The sequence below is a fragment of the Capra hircus genome, chromosome 13, assembly GCF_001704415.2.
Source record: "Capra hircus breed San Clemente chromosome 13, ASM170441v1, whole genome shotgun sequence".
In the NCBI taxonomy this organism is placed as follows: Eukaryota; Metazoa; Chordata; class Mammalia; order Artiodactyla; family Bovidae; genus Capra; species Capra hircus.
In genome coordinates this window covers 45863792-45890130 of record NC_030820.1, presented here as the reverse complement: position 1 = coordinate 45890130, position 26339 = coordinate 45863792, and the positions used below count along the sequence as shown (strand labels likewise).

At 48.8% G+C, this 26339-nt stretch overlaps 1 protein-coding gene across 2 annotated transcripts in view; it reads right to left on the bottom strand.

Annotated features, from left to right (window-relative positions):
- Positions 4656 to 26339, bottom strand: part of LARP4B (La ribonucleoprotein domain family member 4B) — an 84840-nt gene continuing 63156 nt past the window's right edge. For both annotated transcript variants that reach the window (XM_018057347.1, XM_018057346.1), the window contains 13 exons: positions 24802 to 24880; positions 23982 to 24118; positions 21114 to 21217; positions 19708 to 19818; positions 17773 to 17826; positions 17475 to 17684; positions 15401 to 15507; positions 14670 to 14921; positions 13698 to 13743; positions 11126 to 11290; positions 8927 to 9045; positions 8716 to 8830; positions 4656 to 7965 (listed from right to left, as the gene is read on the bottom strand). In XM_018057347.1, coding sequence (XP_017912836.1) covers positions 7693 to 7965; positions 8716 to 8830; positions 8927 to 9045; positions 11126 to 11290; positions 13698 to 13743; positions 14670 to 14921; positions 15401 to 15507; positions 17475 to 17684; positions 17773 to 17826; positions 19708 to 19818; positions 21114 to 21217; positions 23982 to 24118; positions 24802 to 24880 — 1772 coding nt within the window. In that variant the 3' untranslated portion in view covers positions 4656 to 7692. The remainder of the gene's footprint in view (positions 7966 to 8715; positions 8831 to 8926; positions 9046 to 11125; positions 11291 to 13697; positions 13744 to 14669; positions 14922 to 15400; positions 15508 to 17474; positions 17685 to 17772; positions 17827 to 19707; positions 19819 to 21113; positions 21218 to 23981; positions 24119 to 24801; positions 24881 to 26339) is intronic.

Here is a 26339-nt window from a genome sequence, read left to right as displayed (position 1 = left end):
TCTCCCAGCCCGCCGAGCACCCGTGCCCGCCGCGCAGCACTCGGCCCCGGGAGGGAGGGAGCGAGGGCATGCCCCCTCACCGCTTCTGAGTCCGTCACTTCGGGAGGCGGGGGGCTCCCTCAGGGAGGCGGAGGCGGAGGGTGCGGGTGTCCCGCCGTGGCCGAGCCTCTGCAGGAAGCCGGCCGGTGTTCCCATGACGACGCCGCTACCAGCCCGCGGACCCGGTCGCTCGAGCTCTCGTTCACACTGATCGCCCTCAAGAGCAGCTGAGCTCACGTGTCTGACCTCTGATCTATGAGGCTGCTCCACACAGGGGTCAAGGAGGACTGCGAGAATCGGGATCCAGCTTAGACAGTCCCTCGGGTACACGTCACCCAGGCCCCTCATGCCGGTCCAAGGGGATAGGAGCGTGGCAGCGTCTCCGGGGAGGTGGCGGGGAGCAGGGAGGCTCCCGCACCCCCGCCCCCGCCGCCGCCCGGGACAGAGTGGAAGTAGGATGAAGAGACAAGAGGTCAGGGTTTTCCCCACAGAGTAAGAGCAGAACGCTACTGTCCCCTTTCAGGAGTCAGTGGACCCTGGGGACGGCCTTGACAGCAAGCAGGCAGTGGGTGCTGACCTGGGAAGAGAGTTAATGTCCAAGAAGGAGACCCCATGGAGCCAGTGATGGAGGGACAAACTCCTGGGGGAATCATCGTGTGGGTGAGGCCAGAGGAACACAGGGCAGCACCTAAGAGATTGAATTCAAAGCACTGATTAAAATGCTTCAATGTGAAAACTCAGTCCTCATGGTCTTCCCGTTAAAAAGGGAGATAGAACATAATTCCTTTTCACAGATGGGAATCATGCAGGGTGCCAAGAACCTAGGAAGGGTTGTTTCCTCCCTGCCCTCCAAACCCCTCCCCAAGGCCATCACATGTCTCCAGACCTCTCAAGGTCACTAAAGGAGGCAGTGACCTTGCCAGGGGCACAAGGTTCCCATCTGCCCACACCCTCCACCAGCACATTCCATCCTCCCTGGTGACTGGACCAGGACTGGCACCGTTTTCAGGCTGGGGAGACAGTGGAACCACCAGGAAGCAGCCCAGCCGGCATGGAAATCAACGTGTGTTGTCCACGCCTTTGTATGTGGTGTTTGCTGCAGCAGCAATACTTTGATGCTTGGTGCCAAGTAACAAACACTTCCACATGAGGTGAGGGTGGGCTGAAGGCTCAGGGAGCACCTCAGGAGCCCAGATGGCCAGAGGGACCACTGGACACAACAGCCCCCTGGGTTTGGCCACACATCCAGCTTTCCCCTTGTCTGGTCTATATGGAGGCTAATCTAGTTGGATAACGGTGGCCTTACTGCCTCCCCCGACCCAAGTCTGGATTTACGGATGGTCTTTGAAATCTTAACCAACTCAGCCTGGCCAGGCGGGACCACGGGTGTGGGCGCCACCCTGGGTGTTAGAGCAGTGGCTCCAGGGATGGAGCAGGTGGGCAGGGTGGCGGCCCTACAAGGGGCCTGGGGTGTCCTCCAGCTCGGGCTGCCTCCTAGCGTCAGGCACCCTGGCTCTTCTCAAGTGTGGCTCTACTTCCCCCATCTTCACTTCCAGGATCCAGCCCCGGCGGTTCCTCCTCTGCCTGGGTGCTGGGGACCCAGAGGCTCAGCCACGGGGTTTGGCGGGGGGAGACCCTAACTGCGCTTCGAGGGGTCTGGAAGTCTCCTGGGGTCACAAGCAAAGAGGCCTCCATTGGAGGAGAGAAAAATGCACAAGTTTAGACAAAAACGTGCAGCCCACACTTTGAGGCCAACTTCTTGTTTGGCAAATGGAAGGGCCAGGAAGTGCCTGAGAATGACCCCCCTGCACCCTCTGGAAGCCCCCAGGCCCAGTAAGCCCATGGCTGCCTCCTCTGGGGCCACCTCAGGACCTGGGTAGACTGACCCAGTCCAGGTTAGAACCCACATGTGTGTTCACCCAGAGCACAAATCACTGCAGCCCAGTCCACAGTGCAGGCTTGTCCATAGGGACAAAGCTGAGGACAGAGGCTGCAGGCTTGGGTGTCCTTTGTCCATTCTGGTGACAGAACTGGGGTGCAGGCTTGGGGTCAGACATGCCCCCTTTTGGGGCACAGGCTCAGCACCTTGCCCATGTCTGTCACGAAGCGTGGTGACTCATTCCTGAGGGCAGCACAGAAGCAATGTGACATCAAAAGCAAAGGCAACAGAAGCAAAAACTAGCAAGTGGGACTAAATCAAACAGAATAACTTCTGCACAGAAAAGCAAGCCATCAGTAACATGAAAGGGCAACCTACAGAAATAGGGGAAATACCTGTAAGTCATACATCCAATAGGGAGTTAATGTCCAAAATGTATAAATAACTCACCACACAGCAAAAAAAAATCCCCAATAATCCAATTTAAAATTGAGCAGAGGATCTGAATAGACATTTTTCCAAAGGAGACACACAGACGGCCAACGGGTATGTATGAAAAGATGCTCCACACCACTAGTCACCAGGCAGGTGTGAATCGAACCACAGCAAGGTCTCACCCATGCCTGCCGGGATGGCCCTCAGAGACAACAAACAAGTGTAAGTGAGGATATGGAAAGAAGGGAAGCCTCAGACACTGCTGGTGGGAATGCAAACTGGTGCAATCACTATGGCAAACAGAAAGCTAAAACAGAACTTCGATGTGACCCAGCAATCCCACTTCTGGGTATTTATCTGAAGAAAAGGAAAACAGTAACTCAAAAAGACATCTGCATTCTCATGTTCACTGCAGCATCATTTACAATAGCTGATATGGAAGCAACCTAAGTGTCCACTGATGGATAAAGAAACTGATTACTGGATCAAGGTAATGTGAAACATTAGTCATAGAAAGAACAAAATCTTACCATTTGAGATAGGGGATGGACCTTGAGGGCACTGTGCTAATTTTTCTTGTGATCTCACTTACATGTGGGACCTAAAAACAAACCAAACCAAGTTCACAGATACAACGAGCAGACTGGTGTCGTCAGAGGCAGGGGTGAGTGGTGGGTGGAGGTTAAGGTAATTAAGACCTGGGGATGTATTGTATGGTATGGTGACTAACCAACCATGCTGTATTTGAAAGCTACTGAGAGTAAATGTTTAATGTTCTAATCACAAAAAATCTTAGGGACCATTTCAGAATACACGTGTTTCTAATCTTTACGCTATACACCTGACACTACTGTTACCTGTTGATTATAACTCAGTAGTTTAAAAATCGCTGAATTCCACCTCTTAGGAAACATAAACCTCCAAGGAAACACCTGGTGTCAGCTGTGGCATCCCGTCAGCACAGGGGCTGGAGCCGGAGAGCAGCACACAGCCTGACTCTGCTTACGGTGACAAGAGCCCACTGGCACCCTTCGCTCCCCGTCTTTACTGCTCTCTTTTCTGACCCACTTTCGGGGAGGCATGACTTCGGGAATCTGAACTGGGTCTTCTCCGGCTGCCCAAGACCCAAGGCCTGCCCATGTTGGCAGGGAGCGGCATGGCTGCCCTGAGGGCCATCTGAGAATTCCCAGGTCCCTCTGCCCACAAGAGCCCCTCCCAGCCAGCACCGCCACCTGCCGGGTGCTGGGCGCGTTCCTCGGCCCAGGGGTTGTTCCCCACGTGGAGGCCCACTGGCCCTGGGTCGGCCAAGAGAGGGGCATGTGTACATCTTGTTGACCTGCTGCGGGTCCCACCCAGCAGGTCAGGGAGCTTGCACTTCTTCAAGTTCTGGGGGCGGCGGGGCAGGGGCGGGGGGGCCTGGCCTGGGGATCCCACTTTGAGGAGGACTGAGCATTTCATGATAGGGAGAGGATAAAGGTTAGGGGTGGGTTCGTCTGTCTGACCAGGACCCCAAAGTCAACTGGTCGGCAGACAGATGCAGACCAAAGAGGCCTGGAAGTAGCCTCACTCCCTGGCCCCACGGAGCCCATCAGACCAGGCTCCCCAGGCTGGGGTAGAGCCAGAGCTTCAGCATGGCCCCAGGGGCTTCTGACAACGTTGAGCAGCTTGAAATCAATGCTCCTCAGGGTGCTGGAATCCTGGGTCCACAGGTGTGTGTGTTCATCCCATGCACACACGAGCATGTGCAGGCTCCATGGCTGTCTTAGGCTAATTCAGCAGGTCACACCTGCTGTGGACAATACCTTTTGCACCAAAAAAGACCTGGTCTCCGAACAGACCTTGGGAGGCCCAGAAGCCTCAGCTACTGCAAGCATGGGATGGCTCCAAGGGGTCAGCGTGGGTATGGGATACTGCTGAACTTAGGGTCAAGTCCATCACAGTTTCTGAGGCTCACTTAGGATTTGAACATGATGGCCCCATCTCTACCCCAGGTGACTTTTATGTGGGCATTTCCTGAGTTAAGAACATTTAACAGAAGAAACAGAAGAGCCTGACACAGGGATACTTATTCTCATGGTAAACCTTGGATTTAACGATCTGTATCCTCACCAATACTTGCTGGAGCGCCCACCCTGCAGGCTTACAACTGAGCCACGGGGCACAGCACTCCCACTGCAAGGACTTAAGAGACGTTGGAACCCATACTTCATTCTCATGACATACATGGGATCAGACAAAATGCTATTTTTTTAAAGTTGCATTCTTGAAAATTATAATTTTAAAAAAGTCAAAAGAAAACCCAAACAGTGCCTAAATCTTTATTTTTCATAACCTACATTTTTTCAAATTAGACAGTTTTACACTGAATGACACAAAAGGAAACTTAAATTACCAATAGTTTACACATAAGCTTGATTCCAGTCTTAATGAAAAAAAGTAGAACAGAAACAGAAGCCCTGGCGAGGCGTCCGTGCCCCTGCCCTCCTGCAAGCTGGCGCCACGGCTGCTCCTTCAGGCCCATCGTCCGCTGCTCCTCAGACCTGGCTGCAGACTCTGGCCATGCCTGCCCTGAGGCCAAGGCCCCAGGGCAGACTCCACGTGGTGCCGTGGTGGCCGACCATGTGGCAACGTGACATATTTCTTGCCACACTAGCGACCACCAGTGGTGGTTACAGGAGGGCCTGATCAGAAACAGCATGACACGGACTCTCAGAGAGCAACAACTGTGCGAAATTCATGTGAAACAGGGTGGGGCTCTCCCCCCAACTCTCCAAACGACACTGCACAATTGTCCGAGGAGAACGCCGTCTGTGCCGCCGTCTCTGACTCTACCTGAGGGACTGCCCGCAGAGAGATGCTATGTGGCAGGAAGCCAGACACCCCCATGCTTTCTGTGAGTGAAAAATCTCAGGAACCTCAGAAAGGCGGGGTTGGGGGACATTACATGGCTATTTGGCATATCACCCTTGCTTAATTAAAAAGGATGCAATAAAAATGACATCCAAGTGAAGTCTAGACTCGAGGCTGCGGGAGCGGAGGCCTCATGTGACCAATGGGTCACACCACTTGGGGGCCCGGCTGCCGTCACAGGGCCACACAGCGCGGATGGCCCTCCAGGGAGGGGCCTACTGAAAACCAGTGTCTGGGCTCCACGGGGCTTGGACTTCAGGGCAACATGCTGCATCGTTCCCTCCTCCGGCAGCCACATCACGGGGTCCTGGGCCTCTCCAGCTCTTCCTATAGTATGCACTGGTTTCGGTGGAACAGGTCAATCATTTCAAACTCTTAGTCAGCAATCTCACAACTATAATGAAGTAAATTCCCTGCTCCTTTCAGGGGCCTCGGAAACATGAGCACCGTGTGGGTGTCCAGGCCTTTGAACAAAGACGCTGCTCTCCAGGAGACGGGCCTGCTTTCCTCCTCAGGCGTGTCATGCTTATTAGCCATTTGTGATTCTAAAGAGATTATTTTTCACTTTCACTTGCATATCCTGCCAGTTTCCACTTGACAGATTATATTTTGAAAACCCTTTCACAATTAGCTGTGATTAGTACATACTTAACATACTTTTAAGAAGAGCAGGAAAACATTCGAAGGTTTTAATCAGACTTCCATCTCCCTTTCGCAGCAGCAAAGAGGCAGAAATCAGTTCAACACACCAGTACAAGAGAAAAAGAAAAAAAACTTCAACAAATTAAAATAATATTCAAACCACAACATTGAGTTTATCTACATCCAGGTCAATAGTAACATTTATAATATATCAATTTTTATCAGATTTTTCTCTTTAGGGTACCTTTTTAATATGTTCTGATTATTTACAACTGTACAAGCAAAGCACACACTCCCAAGTGCACATATTTAATACAGTATCGACTATTTGCATTTACAGGATTTTTCAACAATCTGAAAAAAGATCAACTGTGTAAGATCTTCCAGGTAAATTACAAACACGGCTGCTAGTCCTCCCTACAGTGCTCACCCAGTGACACCGTGACAGCAGACCCCACTCATGCCAACCCAGGCCCATCTCAGAACTCTTAAGCTGTACTATACAAAAGTTAAGGCAAAGTCATTTTCAAGTTTAAATAAAATTCAAGTCTTTAAATATTGGATGGAAATAATCTCTTAAAAAAAAAAACCCTCAGTCTTATTAAATAACATTTTGTGGAATAAACTGTATGGTTACATTTAGCAGGAAATATTCTTATTTTAATGTCTGCTGCTTAGAATATGTAAAGAAAAAATTTAGGCATTTTAAAACAAAATAATTTATGTTAAACTTTATTATCAACTGCTAGCTAGTGCATGCGTGTTCTTGGAGAGCAGCACTTGGAGAAGGGATCATTGACCCTGTCTTGGAGGTAAGGAGAGTGGGCTGGAACCCTCCGCCACCAGAGGGCACCACAACCGCCTCCCCCAGGATCCGAGCGGGGGCCGGGAGGATCTGGGGGGGAGCCGGGAGGACCCGGGAGGCCCGGGGAGGGGGAGGGGCGGGGGGGGGCGGGAAGGCCAACTGTGAGGTGGGCTCCACGCCCTCCCCACCCACTCCCCACCCACTTGTGGGAGCAAAACGTCAGGGTACAATTTTGCGTTAACATGTCAGTGGGCTTACAAAGTTTATATTTCATTTGAGTTCTATTCACAATGTGCTTTGAGTTTGTCTTACATAACAACCACTTGAGACTAGAGTGAGGAGCTGGTTACTTGCTGGCAGGACAAGAGGGCTCTCGGGGCTGTGCAGGCTTACTCTGCCCAATGGACCAAAACCGGACTCTGCTTAGAAAATGCTAGAACCACCTGTTAGGTTTCTGAGCGAAGGGCAGCTCCCAGGCTGGCGAGCCCCGCCCGCTCTCCCAAGCTGTGCTCACAGCATCACCTCAGTCCTCTTCCCTCGGTCCTCAGCTTCACCCGGCGGCCTGGACATCTTAGAGATACGCACTTGCTAACCAGTTATTTTAAAAAATGAAGTAGCATAGTTCCGCTTAATTTAGAAAAACTCACTATATATATAGCTTGCATTCATAGCCACATGGAGGCTTAATAAAAAATATCAATTTGTTAGGATAAATGCATTTTCTATCCTGAAAAAAATCAGACTTATGCATCACCTCCAGTTAAGCACCAACCTAAAATAAGGTTTATATTAATTAAATCCTGAAAAATAGATTTTTTTCAAGAGGGGGGAAATCCGACTCATAGAAGAAAAATAACTTGCAGGCACCTTGTGGGCCCCATCTACACTGCAAGCTCCTAGCCAGCGGCTCACTCACGTCCGAGCAGGATAGTGCCTAGTTGTGGCGACCTCAGCTCCTCGCAGCCCTCCCAGACCTCGGTGCTCACTGAGGGGGCCTGGGTAGGGGGCTCTGTTCTCTGTGCGGACGCCGCCCCAAGCCCGGGGGTGACGGCCGGCGGCCCAGCGGCCTCCTCTGGTCTTTGGGTGGTCCTGGGCTGGATTTGGGGGCGGGGGGGTCTCTCTCCATGACCTTCCTCTCTTCCTTCCCACAGCCGACCGGGTTTGGCTTCTGTTCTTTCTGGGGTTGCAACGGGGAAGACGGTGGCTCTCTACTTGTCCTCTGACAAATCTCTGCGTAGCTGGGTTTTCGCAATTCCTGGGAAACGGACAACTCTGGGATTAGTGTGATGACATCTGAGAATCAGGTTCACAGAGGCAGAGGTACAAGTTTCCAGCTGTAACCACATTCAGAAGTATCTTAAATGAAGAGTTCCTGCATTTCAACAACTGAGTTTCCCCTGGAGCACAACTTTCCCTCCAAGACACTCTACAAATACTTTGTAAAAATGGATAAAAGGATAAAAGGCATGGAGAAGAAGAGTGCAGACTGAACTCCTTCCAGCCTCTGGCCTGTGGGCACTTCCGAGGCACAGACAAGCCCAAAGAGGCGGCAGACACCAGGCAGCTGCAAGAAAGAGAGCAGCAGCTGCTTTTGCTGACCACGCGGCCCCCAGGACTGAGGAAGAGGATGGCCGGCCTGTGTGGGGGGCTGGAGGTGTGATACAGGAAAGTCAGAGGTAACAACTTAAAAAAGGAGAGGGGGTTTCCAGGTAAGTGGAAGCATGAAGGCTAAATGACAGAAGAGGACATTTAAAGTCTGTCATCTCCATCAACCATTTGTAACTTAAAAATGAAAGGAAGAGCAGCAGGGTGGGAGACGGGGGGCCCGCTGATCCACGAGGCACAGGAGCTAAAAGCTGTAGCTCCTCAGGTGATGAACAGCCACAGCGGTCAGCTGGAATTATCACCCAAGGCCCTGGTACCCTGTGCAGAGGGCCTGCTGTGCCCGTGCATGGCCACCCCTCTGGAAGCCCCTGGGCACCCCCCAACCCCTGCGGGCACGTACCGAGGCGGCACCGTTCACCTGCACCGATTTACTTGCAGTGGTGCTCAGGGCCAGGGCAGGAGGCGGTCTGTCCACACTCGGGGTTTCCCTCTGCTTCTCCACCACCTTGGCGTCCCTGGAAAGATGCCACCGGGCACATGCATGAGTGGACATGAGTGGGCAGCTCCGCAGAGGGCACTGGGCGCGGGGCCCCAGGCATGGCTGGACTTACTCGGGCGGGCGGGCAGGGGAGGGGGTGCGCTCGCAGGCTACGGACGTGGCACAGGGCGCCAAGGGCTCTCGCGGGTGCATGGCAGGAAGAGTGTTCGTGCTGGCATCTGCGTTCAGGCTCTGAAACCACGAAGAACAGTTCATCATCGCACAGAGGCACGGCCAGCAGGACTCTGTCAATGGTCTTAAACACACAGCGATGGTGTCCGCCATCTTCGGGAGCAGGCGTGGGCCAATCCTGGGCAGAGGGGACACTGCAGCTGCCCCTTCTCTGGGCAGACCCCACCGGTCTCCAGCCTTCCTCTGTGTGCAAGCACAGCGGCTGGCACACCCACCGTCCCAAAGGGACCGGACCGCACTCATCTGAGCTGCCGGCACCTGAACTCTCACATCTACGGCACAGAGTCCCCAGCAGAGTCCAGCACGGCTCAGCATTGCAGGGACATCAGTGCATGGCTCCACACTGACTGAACTTGAGTGCCTCGAGGGGTGAGGGCGGCAGTTCCCACCTGAATTCACCAGCAGCCCCTGAAAGCTGACGTGAACTCTTCTGACTCAACAGGAAGCAAAGAGACTTAGTCCATTTAAGGCAGACACCTGGCGATAGGCAGTGACCACTCAAACACACAGCCATTTTCTTAATTAAAAAAGGCGACAGAACAAATAACGAGCTGGAAGGGAGCCTGATTGCCAACAGGCCTTTTCTCAAAATCTCGCTCTTCAAACCAGACAGAAAGTTCAGAAGGGAGAACTCTGCAGGAAACAGCACTGCCCTCCCCACCCAGGAGACCAGGGTTCAATCCCTGGGTCAGGTAGATACCTCCTCCTGGAGGAGGGAATGGCTACCTAGGCACAAGGGAGGTGGTAATGGCAACCCAGGGGCCATGAGAACCATCATCTCTCACGATTTTGTACTCAAGGGTGATGGAAACATGGGCATGGAAATGCCTCCTTTGTGTAAAAGCTCCCTCATGCCCAGGGCATGTGCGGTGCTGCTGTGCTGTCAGAACCTGTCCTGTCTGGGCCTCCCAGGGCCCTATACGCCACCAAGGTCTTCTGCTGAGAAGCAGTGACACGGGCCCTTCCACCTAGAATCAGGCTCAGACTTCTTAAAAGCAGCATTTCTTTCCTCAAGATAAATTTCACACAAACTTGAAATGTAAAAAAAAAAAAAAAAAAAAAGCAGTAAAAAAATTTTTTTAAAGCTATTTTTGAAACAAGGTAGAAGCCTGCTTGTCCTGTTCCTCTGTCCACCTCGAGGGGAATGGGGTCCACATGAAGCTAGGACTGGCCGCACCAACTCTGCCATCACTCCACAGGGCACTGACACCTCAGACATCACTATCTGGAGTTTAAGGTATACAGTGACGCACAGGGCATATCAAGTTTACTAAGTGCTTCTCTCTAAAATAAAATGCGGAATCCTCTCAATCTCAAAGGCTAAAAACAGGAGCAGTAATCACACACCAGTATGAGACAACTAAAGACCTGGCTTAAAGGGTACCATGACCCTGCCTGGCACTAATGATCTCTGCAGGTTTCCCCAGGTCCAGATGCTATGGATGGGGTCTGCCAGGCAATGCCTTCCCCAACCCAGAGTTGGGGATACTGGACTTAGATCCGGGGGCAGCAGGTGGGGCGATGGTGGGAGGGGGAAAGGGCATGGGGGTGATGGTGGTGGCAGGCCGAGAGCTCAGCAGGGTGCTGGGCGAGGCGGTCCAGCCCCCCACCCTGGTCCTGGCAGCAGCTCAGTCCCTCTGCTGTTGCCGGCAGCAGAGCCACAGAGAGTGCCTGGCGCCCACAGTGCTCGTCATCCCCAGGATGGAGTCACTGCTAAGGAGTGACCCCTAGGAGCGTGGCAGCCCACAGAGGTCACCAACCACCCCCCCCCCCCAGTATTACAGTAAAGTTGCTCAGGCTTCTAGTCATTCATGTGGATTATTCAAAGCATGTTATTTCTGGCATGATTCAGATTTTTCTTTTTCACTCTGCTGATCTGGAAAATGAAAGCAGGTCCTAAAAAACAAGAATAATGACACAACCTGCATTTCTATAACCCAGCAGTGCAGGGCTCCTCTCTGACCCTGCCGCTCAAAACCTGGAAGGTCACTGCGTCACTTGCCCTCCACAAGCCTCTTCCACACGTGGAAACAGCATGCCTGTGAAGAGCAAGAGCAAGCATCAGGCTCGGACATCTTACCCTTTCTTTGGATGTTCCTGCGAGCAAGCCAGACAGCCTGTTCTCAAACAAGTCCTCTGTCTTCAAATGCCCTGCTGCTCCAGGCAGTGGGGGGAAGCTGGACAGGCCTAATTCGAAGCTGGGGGACGGTGGTCTGGGCGGCGTTGGAGACTGAGTCTGACTCCTCTGAAAGAGAAGAACACGGTGCAGTTGCCCAGGGTGGCTGGGCAAGAGGGTCTCAGAAACACCTCCCTAGTCTCTGAGGTCCTCAACCCTGCCAATGTGGTCACCTATCAAAGGTCACCTGGTTAGGCAGCTTCACCCATGAAAGCAGAGCTGAAAAGGCAGAAGGAACCGCAGGACTCTGCCAGCCACGCTCAAACACGCGGTAAGAGCTGGGTGTGTGTGACACCGAGATCTCCAAGCAGCTGACACAGACCAGTGGGACACAGCAAAGTCCTGAGAACCTGCATCTTGACATTAACCTTATTCACCTCCACACAAGTTCTGTGTTATCTAAGAAATTATAAGAGAAAGTAGAAGAAAACAAAAATCATGCTCTTACCTCTGTACAACTTATGTTAGAAATTACACAAGGATTTCTATTAAAAAAAAGTTTAATAGAAAAGGGAAGGGGGTTTTCGTTACCTGAAAATTAACTTATTGAAACTCCTAATATTTTTAATCAGCATGTAAAAGCATGGTATTTAACAAGAGATTCTATCACACTCCCTGACTTCAAAAACGTAAACTCAGCATGATACTCAAGTAAAACTTTTAAGTCCAAGACCTCAGGAGAAAGGCAGTGATGTTTTTTTAGTGGAACGCTCCTAGTCAGCCTACTAGCAGCCGTTCTGAGCACCCAGCTCCTGAGCTAAGAGAGATAAGGTGGAAAGGGGACGTGAGCTTACACTGGGGAGAGAACACAGGTATTTTTAGCTGAATGGTGGGCTACTTCAACGGAAAGTCACGCCCTCCTGGGGCTTACTTCACAGGAAAGGCCACAATTTCCCAGAAACTTAATACCAACAGGCATCTCTACAGAAGTAAAATCTAGAGAAACTGTGGTAGAGCTCAGGAGCCCAGGTCAAGGATGAAATAAAGCTGACCACTGCCCGAGTACGCACTGGAGCTCTGGCCTTCTCTGCGGCACTGGTGCCTACAGGCCGCCAACTATGCTTATGCGCGTGCCCTCCTCCGAACCAGGCTGCACTGTGCCCTGCAGCCCAGCACACGCTGGGTCATGCTCACCTCAAACCAATTTTCAGAGGCTTCACTTTAAAGCTCTGCACGTTTCTGAGGTGAACCCAGCTTTTCGGAAGACGAGCATTTCTAGGAAGGAAGACCTGGCTTTTAGGACCAAAGAGGCAGCGTTTGAACATTTTTAGAGTCTGAATGGCTTTAGGTGAGGCATGAGTGCCATCCCTGGTCCCAGGGAGTGTGGCCTGGCCTCCAGTTCATGTCTGCCACCTGCCTCTAAGCTTCTCAGGTGCTCAGAACACCTACTGCAGTGACAGGCTCACTGTCAAATACACACACCTACACCATGTGCGTGGGCATCTGAGTGGTTCCAGGCACAAACACACAGATTAGGAACACGACACAGAACGAGACCGGCATGGCTATGGGATACATTTCCCCCTGGAGATGATGCAGTGAGCAGGGGGATGACTCCTGTGGGATGACCAGGATCTCAAGAGACAGATGCCCGTTCTGTTGGTCTAAATGTACAGAAATTCATTCATTCCAACTGGAACCAACCGACACAAACTGCCTTACCAAAGGAGTCACCAAAAACTAGACTGAACTGACAAATATGGTAAAATCAGGATGTTCACTTATTACCAACATGCACTTTCTAAACTCTAGGCAAATAAAAGCTACGTCCTGTAGGGGGAGCGCATAACTCGATGGCTTGGGGTGCAGATGGAGAACTGCCTCAGGGTCTTCTCCAGCTTCCAGGTGAGGAGCTCTGTACAGAGAGCCCACGTCCACAGGCACAGCGCCCACAGTGGCAGGTGCTCGCCCCCATCGGAGCGCTGCAGAGCCACCTAGAGGGAGAGCTGTGCAGTCACTAAGTGACACAGTCACCCCAGTATGCCCATCACTGACTGATTTGGGGTCTGTCCTGACTGTAAGCTACAGAAGGCACTGTGTAGAATACTTTCCACACAGTGGGTACAGAGTTAAATATTTTGAATGAAAAACACTGATGAGCCAACTCCTACGTGGGAGGAGTTCATTCTGCTTGTCCAAAGTCACGGTCCCAGTAATTTCAAAGTACAGTACTACCTGGTTACCCATACAGAAAGCACCCATCTGGATGCCTGTGGATAAACCACACATATGCAAGCCGCCCCTGGGTGCACCTGTGTGCTGCACAGGGAAGTCAGGGGTTTCTCAGGAAACCAGCCATCACCTCCTCTTCAGAGCATTGAAAGGGGCCATTATCACCCAGCCAACACCGCATGGCGAGAAAACCGCAGGACCATGTCTAAAAGCTCCTTATCACACCTTCATCAAACCTCATGCTTGTTCAGTGTAAGTGGGGTTGAAACGTCAGACAAAAGCGGCAGGGCTCTGAGGTACTCACTGTGAACTTCTCCTCCCGCTTCTTCCGATAACCAAAGGAGCTCTTCCTAGAGAAGAGGAAAGCAGCAGACTGTGACCTTTTCCACTCGAAACAGATTTCACTGAGCACAGCGTGTGCACGTTCAGTCTTCACAACTTTGTAATCTACTATAGATGGCTTTAGAGTCTAAAATCCCAATCTTATAAGGAAAACAAATTTTATAATAAAGAAGTAAAACTGAGGTCTACATAGGGATATAAAAGAAAACATTGATTTAAATAATTTTCCCATTTATAATTTTTGTTATGATATGAATATTCGAACATCCATTCAGCTGGAGTGGCAAGGTGTGTAAAATCTGACGCAGAGCTATAAAGGTGAATTGCAGAAAAGAAAAAAAAAACAAACCAGCAACGATGATCCACTGGATTGATCATCCAAGGGCACAGCACCCAGGGAGCCTGGTCCACTCCCAACCCCCCAGCCCTCACTCCACTGAACCACACGGGGCTTCCTCTCCCATCTGCCAGCCTTTCACTCCATGGTTCCCAAGGCATGTTTCCAAGGTTCAAGGTCTAAACCGCTGGCTTCAGTGCCCTTCCCCAAATTCGGCTTAAGCCCACCAACAACCCCACCTTCCGAATGGATGTCATGCAGGCCTGAGAGCACCAAGACACTTCACTGCCCTGATGGCTTCCATGCTCTGATAATCCATACAGCTGCCCAGCCAGGGCCGGCACGTTAATGACCAGGACCAAGGGTCTGGCCCACCCTCGGTTCCACGGAACAGTGTCCTGTCACCACAAAGATGGGACCAGTCAAGTCTCTGCTCTAAAAGTAACCAACCCTGTGAGTGACTATACAAGACCTTGGATAGTTATAGCCTTCCCTTTGATTTTCTGTGAGGGACATTTAAATTCATGGAGTTTGACACTACTAATAGTTTTAAGTAGTGCCCACAGTACCCGTCCAACAGAAATCATGAGCACTCACCTCCCTCTGCCTAAGCCCGGGGAGGACTCGAAGCTGCTCTGCTCCACGCGCCCGGGCCCCACGTCTCTCTTGGCAAAGGCCGGAGGGTTCTGGAGCCGAGCTCGCGGCTGTGCCGTCTGCCTCACTTGTGGGCTGCGCACACCATTCATCAAGCGATCAGCAGTGAAGTTAAATATGGAAGGACTTTCCAGCAGCCCGGGACCCCTCTCTGCACTGGGGATGGCATGGCGCAAGTGAGACTTACTAGGATTCCTGCAGATGAAACGTTTGTGCACACTCAGTCCCCAAATGATCACGGTGTTAGGAAACAGGTGTGCCAATACAGAAATGGCTGAGCAAAAGTCTGCTCTCTACTTAGGGAAAATATTAGCAATGATACTTTAAGCAGTCAGCTCCTGACACGTCTGGTAAAGCAAACCTAAACACAGCATCAATGTTCCGCGTGGCTGCAGCTACATCCGAATGGAAAGTAGACATGCACAGAGGCAGTGTACCCGTCCCAATAGGGTGCTGGGGCACACACGGCAGGGAGCTCCATGCTTGAGTCTTTCACCCCAGTGGGCCGGACTGCTGGTCACACCCACTGGCAGTGAGCAGGACACAGCCTCTCCACTGAGTGTGACCACTGAGTGTGATCACATGCACCTGCTAGCCTTTGGCAGTGCACAGTGTGGTGGCGACCTCCTGTTACAACCCTGCAAAGACTGCAGCCTTCCCCCTCACAGACTTGCCTGCTCCTCGGAGGGTACTGTCTGAGTGAAGCCAGAGGAGATGCGGCAGGTTTGAAGGTTGGAGACGTGAACCCATTTATAAATCCAGTATTTGGAAATGGCGTTACCTAGAAAACAGACTTCAGGTTGGTTCAGTCTGGTACCGGATGTTCACATCACACTTGGAGCATTCGCCACGTGGAAGAGCGCTGGGCAGGATGACTGCCAATGGCCAAGGTGTCCTGAGAGCCCACAGCAACCCCCAGGAATCTGCCTCACACACATGGAAGGGAGCATCTGCCCAGAAGCCCACCCCCTGACCCCCACCTCCCTCGCTGAGCACAGGCAGAGCACGGGACCCACTCGCTCGTTTCCAGAGTCCCAGTGCCCAGGCCAACACCCCCACTGCGCCAATACCAAGCCAGCAACTCTTTGTTCCTGGTGACTTCAATAAAATCCATCAGAGTCCTCAACCCTAGGGACAGTCAGGGATCTGTGTCATAATCATGACCTCTGAGAGGCTCTTTTAACCTCACCTGCATGTAAGTCTTGCTCTGAGTATCATGGTATTTTCAGATCATTCATAATTATGTCCCAACTCACAATTCATGGTAATATACTACATACAAATATACTAACATATTATGTCAGGAAAAAAATTAAACAGGGTCACAGTGCCCTTAAAAGACACAATACTAAATATAATCTTAAAATGTAAAATAGCTTAAGTGAAGAATTTTAAATATCAGCCAATTATTTTTTAAAAATCTAGTCATAAAAATAAGATAAAACTTAGCATTGAAATGGTTCTTTTTAAAAAAAGATGAAGAGGGATCACTCCAGTTTTCTGGATTCTGAACTGTGGTTTCAAACACTTTCTGTATAAACAACATTCCTTGATTGATCCAAGGCATTTAACCCCCAAGTGCCACCCAGTTCCCGCCTACATTAAAATGAAAGGAAGAGTCAAAAAGCTGGCGATTCCTCTTAACTAGAGCTAACCGAAAGCTATAATAATAGGATGACTAGAAACAGTTCAAGACCAAACTAAAATCATTCAAAATTGTAAAAGAAAATGAAACCAACAAAAGGGAAATTCTGAGGAAGAAAGATGCAGTGAGACCTGTGGGAGCATCTCTGAAGTTATTCTGTGGAACCATTGTGTACTTAGAAACATACCCACCACAGCAGAACTAGGTCCTGAAGACTGAATCATGGGAGAACACTTGAGATCAGTCACTTCGTATGTGCAATTTTACACGTAAAACTACGGAATTTAAGTAACTGTGCTCAAGAGTTAAAGTAAAAATAAACTGGTTGCTAAGGCAGTTGGTAACACAACTTGTTGAGAACTAACTGGCCCCATCTCGCCGCTCCTGCTCACAATGACACAACCTGTTTTAGAGCAGTTGCTGGGCCTCACATGGCCCAGCCAGACCAAAGGGACCAGCCACTCATCCAGACGACTGATGCGGAGGTGAAGGACAAACACAACCAGAGCCCAGAGACAAAAGCACCCAGTAGGCCTCCTCTGGAGCAACCATTCACCTGAGAGTGATGGACACTGCCACAGTCCTAGTTTGCAAAAAACAGAGCATCAGCAATGTGCAGTGAAGCCTGCCATCCGTCCTCCATTGTCCGGGACTGTCACAAGCTTAGGAAACCCCATTCTCCCCTTCAGACCACATCCCACTGCACCCCTTCTGTGCTCAGAAGGGCCCAGCTATCCCACAGCTCATGACCACATGTCATGCTGTTCTCAGGGCTACACAGCTAGGAAAGGACACACACGACAGGAGGGAGGCAAACGGGCAAAGGATAGGGATTGCGTCATCAGAGATTTCTTCAAGTTTTTGCAGCTATTTATCTCCCAGTGACTGAAAACCCTCCCCAGAGCGTGAAGGCCCATCTGACCGCACCACCTGAACTGGCATCCCCCTAGAAGAGGTCTCTATCGCCAGCCATCTGAACTGGCGTTCCCCTTACAGGAAAGTCTCTATCACCCACCATCTGAACTGGCATCCCTTTAGAGGAGGGCATCTACTGCCCAGCGTGCCAAGGGTCTGTGACAGGAGCTCCAGTAAAGCCAACTCACCAAGGGTGGGTCAAGATAGCTGTGTGTCGCTGACCACGTCTGGGGGGCTATCAGGCTGTACAGAGGGAACTGCTGCTGGGGACTATAGACTGGAGGTAAGTAAAACGACGCCGTGTAGCGCTGCTGGGTGTAGAGGCTCATGTCCAGAGGCCTAAAGCCATTCTTTGGCAAAAACGTGTTTATAGCTATTGCCTTCGCCTTTATCCGTGCCTATGTGAAAACACAGAAGTTTTTGTTATTAACAGAATACTCAAGGACACTGATCTGCAGGTAAAGCATAACCAATGGTCTTGCTTACCTTAATTGGTTTTCCTTGAAAGGTTTTGACTTCTTCTCTCAGATACTTGTAAGCCTGAGGACAAAATCATCCATAATACCATTGTGTTAATCTTATAAGATGAACCTACAATTAATTCAGTACCTCAAGTAAGCAATTATGTAGTAGAATATGGTGGATGAGACCTAGAACAAGGATTCTTCACCTTTTTTGGGTCATGGATTCCTTAAAAGATCTGGTAAGAGCTATGGAGCCCCTAGCCCAAATTCTCAAATTAGTATGATGTTATAAATTGATTACCCGTCATTAAAGAGAAAAAAGGAAAAAAATTCTCACAAGCAGTATCTGTATATAATTTAAGCATTAACAGAAAGCACACAGCATTTCACAGACCCTACGCCAAGAGTCCTCACCTGGGAGAACACCAAGCTCCTAGTAATAACGCCATGGGCACTCAGAATCACATGGCTTGGGGTTGCGATGTTCAGAAGTCACTGCTTAAGACAGCTCCTTGCTCATCTCCAAGTTCTCCTACGTAGCTCTGAGGGCTCTGCATCCCCCAAGCTGGCCGTGTTCTCCGTACTGGTGGGGAGCTGGAGAGGTGGCTGGCACCTGACCCACACACCTGCCTTCTCTCACCTCCCATCACCCTGCTTCTCCTGGTCCCTCTCTTTCCCTTCATTCAGGTAAAACTTGTCTTTCAGGCTCCTCTCTCTCTCTCCTGAAGCCCCTGCGGTCTCGCCATGCACACCTCACATTCCACGGCTGTTCCTCTACACAGGCGAGTGCTTCCTCTGAACACGATGCTTCCTTCCACGGCAGGGAGCCATCTGAATGCCCCGCCTCCCCCAGGGCTCCTCAGTGCCTTCTCATGCACCTCATAACACAAGGCTGCCCAGGCAACGTTAGAGTCAGGCACAAATTTCCCAAACGCTTTTCCAAATATTGAAATCATTCTCTGCACAGAGATAAGAACAGAACCAGTTTTCCTGGGCTGCCCATGTTACATGTCCTTAGAAAATAACGCCTATGCTCTGCACACTGCTGCAGAACTGTCTACACACACACACACACACACACACACACACACACCTACACACACCTACACCTATTTAGGATTTCCCATGTTACATGTCCTTAGAAAATAACGCCTATGCTCTGCACACTGCTGCAGAACTGTCTACACACACACACACACACACACACACACACACACCTACACACACCTACACCTATTTAGGATTTCCCTGTACTTTAGGTTCACTGTAGATGGTGACTGGAGCTGTGAAATTAAAAGATGCTTGCTCCTTGGAAGAAAAGCTATGACCAACCTAGACAGCATATTAAAAAGCAGAGACATTACTTTGCCAACAGAAGTCCATCTAGTCAAGCTATAGTTTTTCCAGTACTCATGTATGGATGTGAGAGTTGGACTATAAAGAAAGCTGAGCATTAAAGAATTTATGCTTTTGGAACTGTGGTGTTGGAGAAGACTCTTGAGAGTCCCTTGAACTGCAAGGAGATCCAACCAATCCATCCTAAAGGAGATCAGTCCTCGGTGTTCACTGGAAGGACTGATGTTGAAGCTGAAACTCCAATACTTTGGCCACCTGATGTGAAGAACTGACTCACTGGAAAAGATCCTGATGCTGGGAAAGATCAAAGGCGGGAAGAGAAGGGGACAACAGAGGACGAGATGGCTGGATGGCATCACCGACTCAATGGACATGAGTCTGAGTAAACTCCAGGAGTTGGTGATGGCCTGGCAGGGAGGCCTGGCATGCTGTAGTCCACAGGGTTGCAAAGAGTCGGACATGACAGAGCGACTGAACTGAACTCATAGCCAATCGTCACCCCTGTGCCCACACTGAGCCCTACCATGTACTGACTGCAAAGTGCTGGTAAACTGCACTTCACAGGGGGTATGGGGCAGGGGGTGCACAAGGAAGAACTTACCTGTTGTGCATCAGCTTCTGTTTCAAATGTAATAAACCAATTATCATTATAGGCAAATTCACAGTTTATAAATCTCGGTAAGTTATCTCCTTTAAATAGTGCTTCTACTTCCTACAGGAAACAGAGAAGTTAGAAATTAATTCTCAACTGTGCACCGTTGGTCTTCACTAAAGAAACATGAGGCCTGTTCTTAAGGACAGACGCTGAAAAGACAACCCCAGGTCATCGAAGTCCAGGGCTCTCTCTCCAGGTGGCTGAGGCATTTGAAGTAGCTTCCAGAATTACGATCCCATTGTGACAGGAAATAAGCTCACAACCAACTGACAGCTCTCCCAAACCCCAAGGGACCAGTAATTAAATTAACGGGAAAATACCAGTAGGCTAACGATGACACAATTTAGAGTGGGAGAAAGATAATTTAAGAAATCAATGAATGAGCTGGACTTTTGACACTAACCAGATTTACCCTCCCACATAAGATAATTACAAACAAAAGATAAAATATATGAAATAATGGCTTTTAGACAGTGTACCCTGGGCTGTGCGGGATAGCATTCCGTAGAAGAACAGGTACAGATGGTCTAAGAGTGCCTGACTCATGGGTGGGGCTTCCAGGATGTGGTGTCAGGAGGGTGGGCAAAGGCCTAGTACAAAGCTAGAGCTCAGGGGGTTCCCCCAGAGCTCTGTACTTAGGACACAATAACCTGGAATGGAGAGAACCTGCGCTCCCTCCAGAGTTCTCCAGGATCAGGGAGAGTCTCTAGCAGCCAGAGTGGAAAACGGAGCTCACACGGGACCACAGGTGGAGCCCTCAGGAAACACTGGCCCAGGGTGAGGCCAATCTGCTTCCACGGGTCCAAGTCACTGAACTGAGTCACAAACAGCTCAGGAACATGCACAGGAAGGAATACAAAATACTCTGTACCCAAGAAAGTAAAACCCCAAACACCTGGCATCCATCCCAAATGTGCCAGGCGCACAAAGAAATAGAAAAATATGACTTACAGTGAAAAAAATCAACCACCAAATTAGACTGAGAAACACACGGATACTGGTATGTTGGCTCAAGTTGAGTACAAGCCACATGGGTGTGCACAGCACCCCTCACTGTGAAAACACTTGCTCTGAGAGTTATTCAACATGAACATGTTCTCTGTCTCAACTTGGTGGTTTACTATTCTTACTTCAAAATGAGTAACTATTGAAACCTTTTTTCTAACTTCTAAATACTAAAGTTACCATAAACTCTATTTTTTTTTAATGTAAAATGTACAGTGAAGTCTTGAGACGAAAAAGCGTTATAGTATGGATTTTTGGTTTCGGATACATCTCCCTAAAAACCGCAGAACAAAGGAAAAAACATGCCTCCAAAAATCCAAGTGTCTTTCTGAGGAGAAAGGACTTACTTCTACAGGGGTGGACTCAGGTATCTCGCGTAGTATCACTATGCAACGGTTCTGATTTGGCCTTACTTTCTCTCCTTTCTCATCCACTTGGACTAAAGGTAAAGCTGTAAAGAGAAGAGAAACGGATGGTACACAGATATTAAAATAAATCCACCATCTGCACTCCATTGCGATCTGATGGAGATCTCCACCAGGACATATCAGACCATATTCCCAGGCACATTAAAGAAAGCTGTACACAATGGGGAAACCATCAAATCTGTGACAATTAAAACATAAACTATGGAAAGGTTCAGACCAATCTCATGTGTCACATTTAGGGGCTCTGGGGAGTCTTGCAGGAGCTGCAATTGAGGCAACTCTGTGACATACGCCCTCCACAGCTTAAACCATCCCAAGCCCATTACAATGCAAAACAAAGCCTTTCTCCTTTCTGTAAGTCCCCTGTCTCCTTACAGCTTGATTCTGAACTCAGAGAAGCTACCAAACACTCTTCCCTTAGCCTCCCCTAGTGATGGATATTCCTCGACCAGAGTCCACCGTCAAAACAAGGGTCAACACTGCCAGCCAGCCCGGGGACAGGCCCAACTCAGGTTTCACTAGCTTTTACCTTATCTCCTTTTTGTTAGGTTTTATTTTCTGGAGTCACTCTGTTGAGAGTCTATCACAGGCAGACTCGGGTCACCACACAGCAACATCACAACCAGGGCCCAGAGCTGTGCACCCCTGTGCAGACACGCATTACTACCCTCAGGAGTGGAATCATCATTTCATGATGGGTTCACTAATTTGAGAGGATGATAAGGGCATACTATGAAAAAGTTCAGGCTAATAAATCAGACAAGCTACATGAAATCGAAACATTCCTTAGCACCAACGTTCACGTCTGGGAAGTAGGGTCTATGAGAGAAAAACGCTCAAGGCTCACAAGGTTTCTGGAAAATCCTATCAAACATTAAGAAAGAAAGAACACCTATTCTACAGTACAAACTCTTCTGAAACACTCAGACAATCCTTTCCAATCCAGCCTATGAAGCCCAAATAAAAAATACCAATAGAACCTTTTGAAAAATCAAAATGTCGATTTCTAAAAATCACATGGAAATGCCAAGCACTTAGAAGAGCCAAGACCAAGCTGGAGATTCCCAACTACTTCAAGAATGACGACACAGTGAAGCCAGTACCATCCGCAAGCTACAGCAATGGCATCAAGACAAACAGATGGAGGACAGACACACGGCCCAGAGAGAAACCACCAGGGAGTTTACCCTGGCAACTGGCCCAAAGGCAGTACCCTGTGGAAAGCAGAGCCTTCTTAATAAATGGACTGGAACGGCAGCACATGCACATGTGAGGGCATAGAGAGCCCACACCACATAAAAATCAGCTGACAATGGACCACAGAGCTAACACTGTAAGCCCTAAAACTATGAACTTCTGGGAGAAAACCCCAGAAATGCGGCCTTGGATTAAGCAAAGATTTCTTAGGCACAACACCAAAAGCAAGATCCATAAAAGAAGAAAATTAATAAACTGGGCTATATAAAAAATTCAAAACTCTGCTTTTCAAAAGACACTATTAGGAGAACAAGGAGAAGCCACAGACTGGGAGAATATATTTGCAAACCATATTTCTAATAAGGACTTAAATATAGATCACATATCTCAAATTGCATACATATACATGCCCCTCAAATCTCAGCTGTAAGAAAACTAAAAAAATAAAAAGAAAACAGAAGTGAGGCATCTGAACAGACACCTCAGCAATGAAGCACCTGAAAGATGGCTCGATGTCACCAGGTGCTAAAGAAACAGAAATTAAAACCACAATGAGACACCATCACACACCTGCTAGAAAACCTCTGTGAAGGAGGCCTTGCAGGGGCACCAGGAGACCCTAGGCAGCAGTGTCTGTAATCCTGACTGTGGTAAAGCTTTTGCCAATGCACACGGGATGATCGACTCAACCGTACTCTTTAAATACATAGTTCACAATGTGTCAACTATACCTCAGTACAGGAGAAGGCAATGGCAACCCACTCCAGTACTCTCGCCTGGAAAACCCCATGGGCCAAAGAGCCTGGTGGGCTGCGGTCCATGGGGTCGCTAGGAGTCGGACACGACTGAGCAAATTCACTTTCCCTTTTCCTTTCATGCATTGGAGAAGGAAATGGCAACCCACTCCAGTGTTCTTGCCTGGAGAATCCCAGGGATGGGGGAGCCTGATGGGCTGCCGTCTGTGGGGTCGCACAGAGTCGGACGTGACTGAAGCGACTTAGCAACAGCAGCAGCAGCAGCACAGTGGCTTTTAAAAACAAATAAAATGGTAAAGTTGTGGAACCTCCATCTGCAAAGTGAACCAGGAAGTTCACACCTAAAATATCTACCCTTCCTGAATTCCCATGGGTCTCTGAAGTAACCGTGAAACTTCCCTTTGACACCACCAAATGTCCAAGAAATAACAACATTCACAATTTGCTGTTAAGGAACAACACAATAATATATCACCAGTACTTCAGCAGGAAGCAGGAATTTGGAAAGAACTCCTGTGACAGGGCGTGCTGATTCACATGCACACTCCTTCACCCTGAAGAGCTCTTGACTGCACCTCTCATTCACACTCTTCCCGCTAGCCCGTTCGACTCTCAGCACCCATAACCTGGGATGCGCCTGAGGCTGTGGTTCCACAGCACACTGACGCCCAGTGTGACGTGCACCTCACCAGACTGTCACAAAGTCTGGAGGGTGACAAAGGCACCACTTGCCGTCGAGTCCTTAGCGCGAATAGCTGTGCCTCTAAGTGTCACGCTGGCCAGAAAAATGCCGTCTGGACCATGGACGACACAGCCTGGACTGCAGTCCACTTACATCTCAGCACCTCAACAATCAGGTCCATGTCGGTGCTGAGCTTCTTGATGTGGTCCAGGTTAGCTACTGTGGTGATTGGCACGTACTGGTCACTGTCCATCTGTGATATAAGGTACATGTCACTAGCGAGGTTCTCCCTGCAGAAAGAAGACAATCTTTCTTAGTTCACAGCTTTTTTTAAATTTTTCACATCTTTATTAAAAGGAAGCTTCATGAGAGGAATCAGTGTGTACGATGTACTCTGCTATTTGCCATCTCTCTGACCTTGGGTCAACTTTGTCAAAGACATCTGGGGAAGCAGAGAGAGCAAGTGTACTGCACTTTATACAATCAAAATCAGTACGTTAAGTCAATCTTTAAAAATTATTTCTAGCTTATCTCTGTTCTAAAAAAGTGTTTGAGAAGCTTATTAAAAATAGAAACACACTTCTTAAACTAAGGAACCCCAGCCGAGAGAATGAGAAAGTAAGAAAAATGTGAAAAGGCCAAGAAAAGCTGGTGCCCAGAGTGCTTGTGGTTCGGGTGGAACAGCCATCAGAGAGACTATGGCTCCACCCCTGGCCTCCCAGCTTCTGCAGCAGAGGCTGGGAAAAGCAGGGAAGTAACCAACCTCACCACCACCTGTGAGACTGGCTACCTACAGCCCCGCCCCCGAAGCCTGATTCCAGGGGCATGGGATGGCGATAGGAGACCTTGACTTCCTACAGATGGATGTACAGACACATGTTAACATGTTAACATGTAAAGTACTACATCTATACAGAGTAACAACATGAAACACCTTAGGTACCAGCTGCTAGAAAAACACTACCATCCTTACCTAGACAAGCAGAATTCCAATGTCTTTTTAAGTACTTCCCGGGGGTCTTCCTGGCTTTCTGGTTGAGATTCATTCCCTCCTACATAAAGGCATAGGAAAACTGGCTTAAGTTCACCAAGCACTTGATTCAGTATAGCAATTTTAATGGTTTCAATATACATAGTAATTCACCTACATAACAGCAAATATAAAAAAATTATTTTACAAGGAAATCATATAGGCAAACAGAAGGAAACAAAAAATCCCTTACCCCCTAAACAAAAACAGTTTCAAAAAATAACCTGAGGAGTAAGATTTATTAGCAAAGTTTAGCAGGAGCTTTTGTCTCAATTCAAAAAGGATTTTCAGGTGACCTACAAGCAGACAAGATGCTAAAAATATAATAAAGGAAATAAAATAACTAAAGAGTTTTTAGACACAACTATATATATTTGCATGGCATAATAACAATACATGCAGGATTTTCTAACAAGAGACACTTGCATTTTAAAAGTCAAATTTAAGACCATCAAAATCAAAGACAAAGTGGAAACACTGATGACAAAGAGACAGTAAGTGTTTTATATAAAGAGCTTCAATAAAATCTATCTCCCACCAGGAAAAAACCAAACCAAAACAAACAAAACTAATGGACCTAATGAGACTGAAAATTAGAAATAGGCCTTGAAGCCGCAGTCACATTCCATCCCTTCATCCAGACAGGGCTCTCATGCACACATGTTCAAGTCCACACTGAACGGATAGCACTGCCTCCTGAGATACCTCCTGCATGCCGGGCACTGCTGCAGAGCTGCCTGTGTGTGTGCTGTGTGCTCACTCATGTCTGATCTTTGTGACTCTGTGAACTGTAGCCCGCCAGGCTCCTCTGTCCATTGGATTCTCCAGACAAGAATACTGGAGTGGGTTGTCATGCTTTTCTCCAGGGGATCTTTCTAACCCAGGGATCAAACCCATGTCTCCTGTATCTCCTGCACTGGCAGGTGGGTTCTTTATCACTGAGCCACCTGGGAAGCCCCAGTAGAGCTGCTTACTCCGCCTCAGAGAGGCAGTATATGCTCTTAGAAAGAGGCAATCAATAGCCAAACAAGTAAACAGTAAACAGAATCGGACACAAAGGAGAAAAGCACAGGGCACAAGCAGACTCAAGGCAGAAGGAATAATCAACAAGCTCGAAAACAGGTCATGTGAAATTAATCAGCTAGAGGAATACAAAGAAAAAAGAATGAAGAATAAGGAAGAAAGCCTACCTGACTTGTGATACACAACCAGCAGTATTTCTATACACTAACAACAAACTATCCAAAGAAGAAACTAAGAAAACAATCCCACTCACAACTGCAAGTGAAAGAATTAAAAACCCAGGAATAAATCTAACCAAAAGGAGAAAGATCTGTAAGCTGGAAACCTGAAGCTACTGATGAAAGAAATTAAAGACAAATAAATGAAAACATATCCCCATGTTCTTGGGTTAGAAGAATACTGTGAAAATCTCCATGTAAAAATATTCCAAGCAATCTACAGATTCAGTGCAATCAATC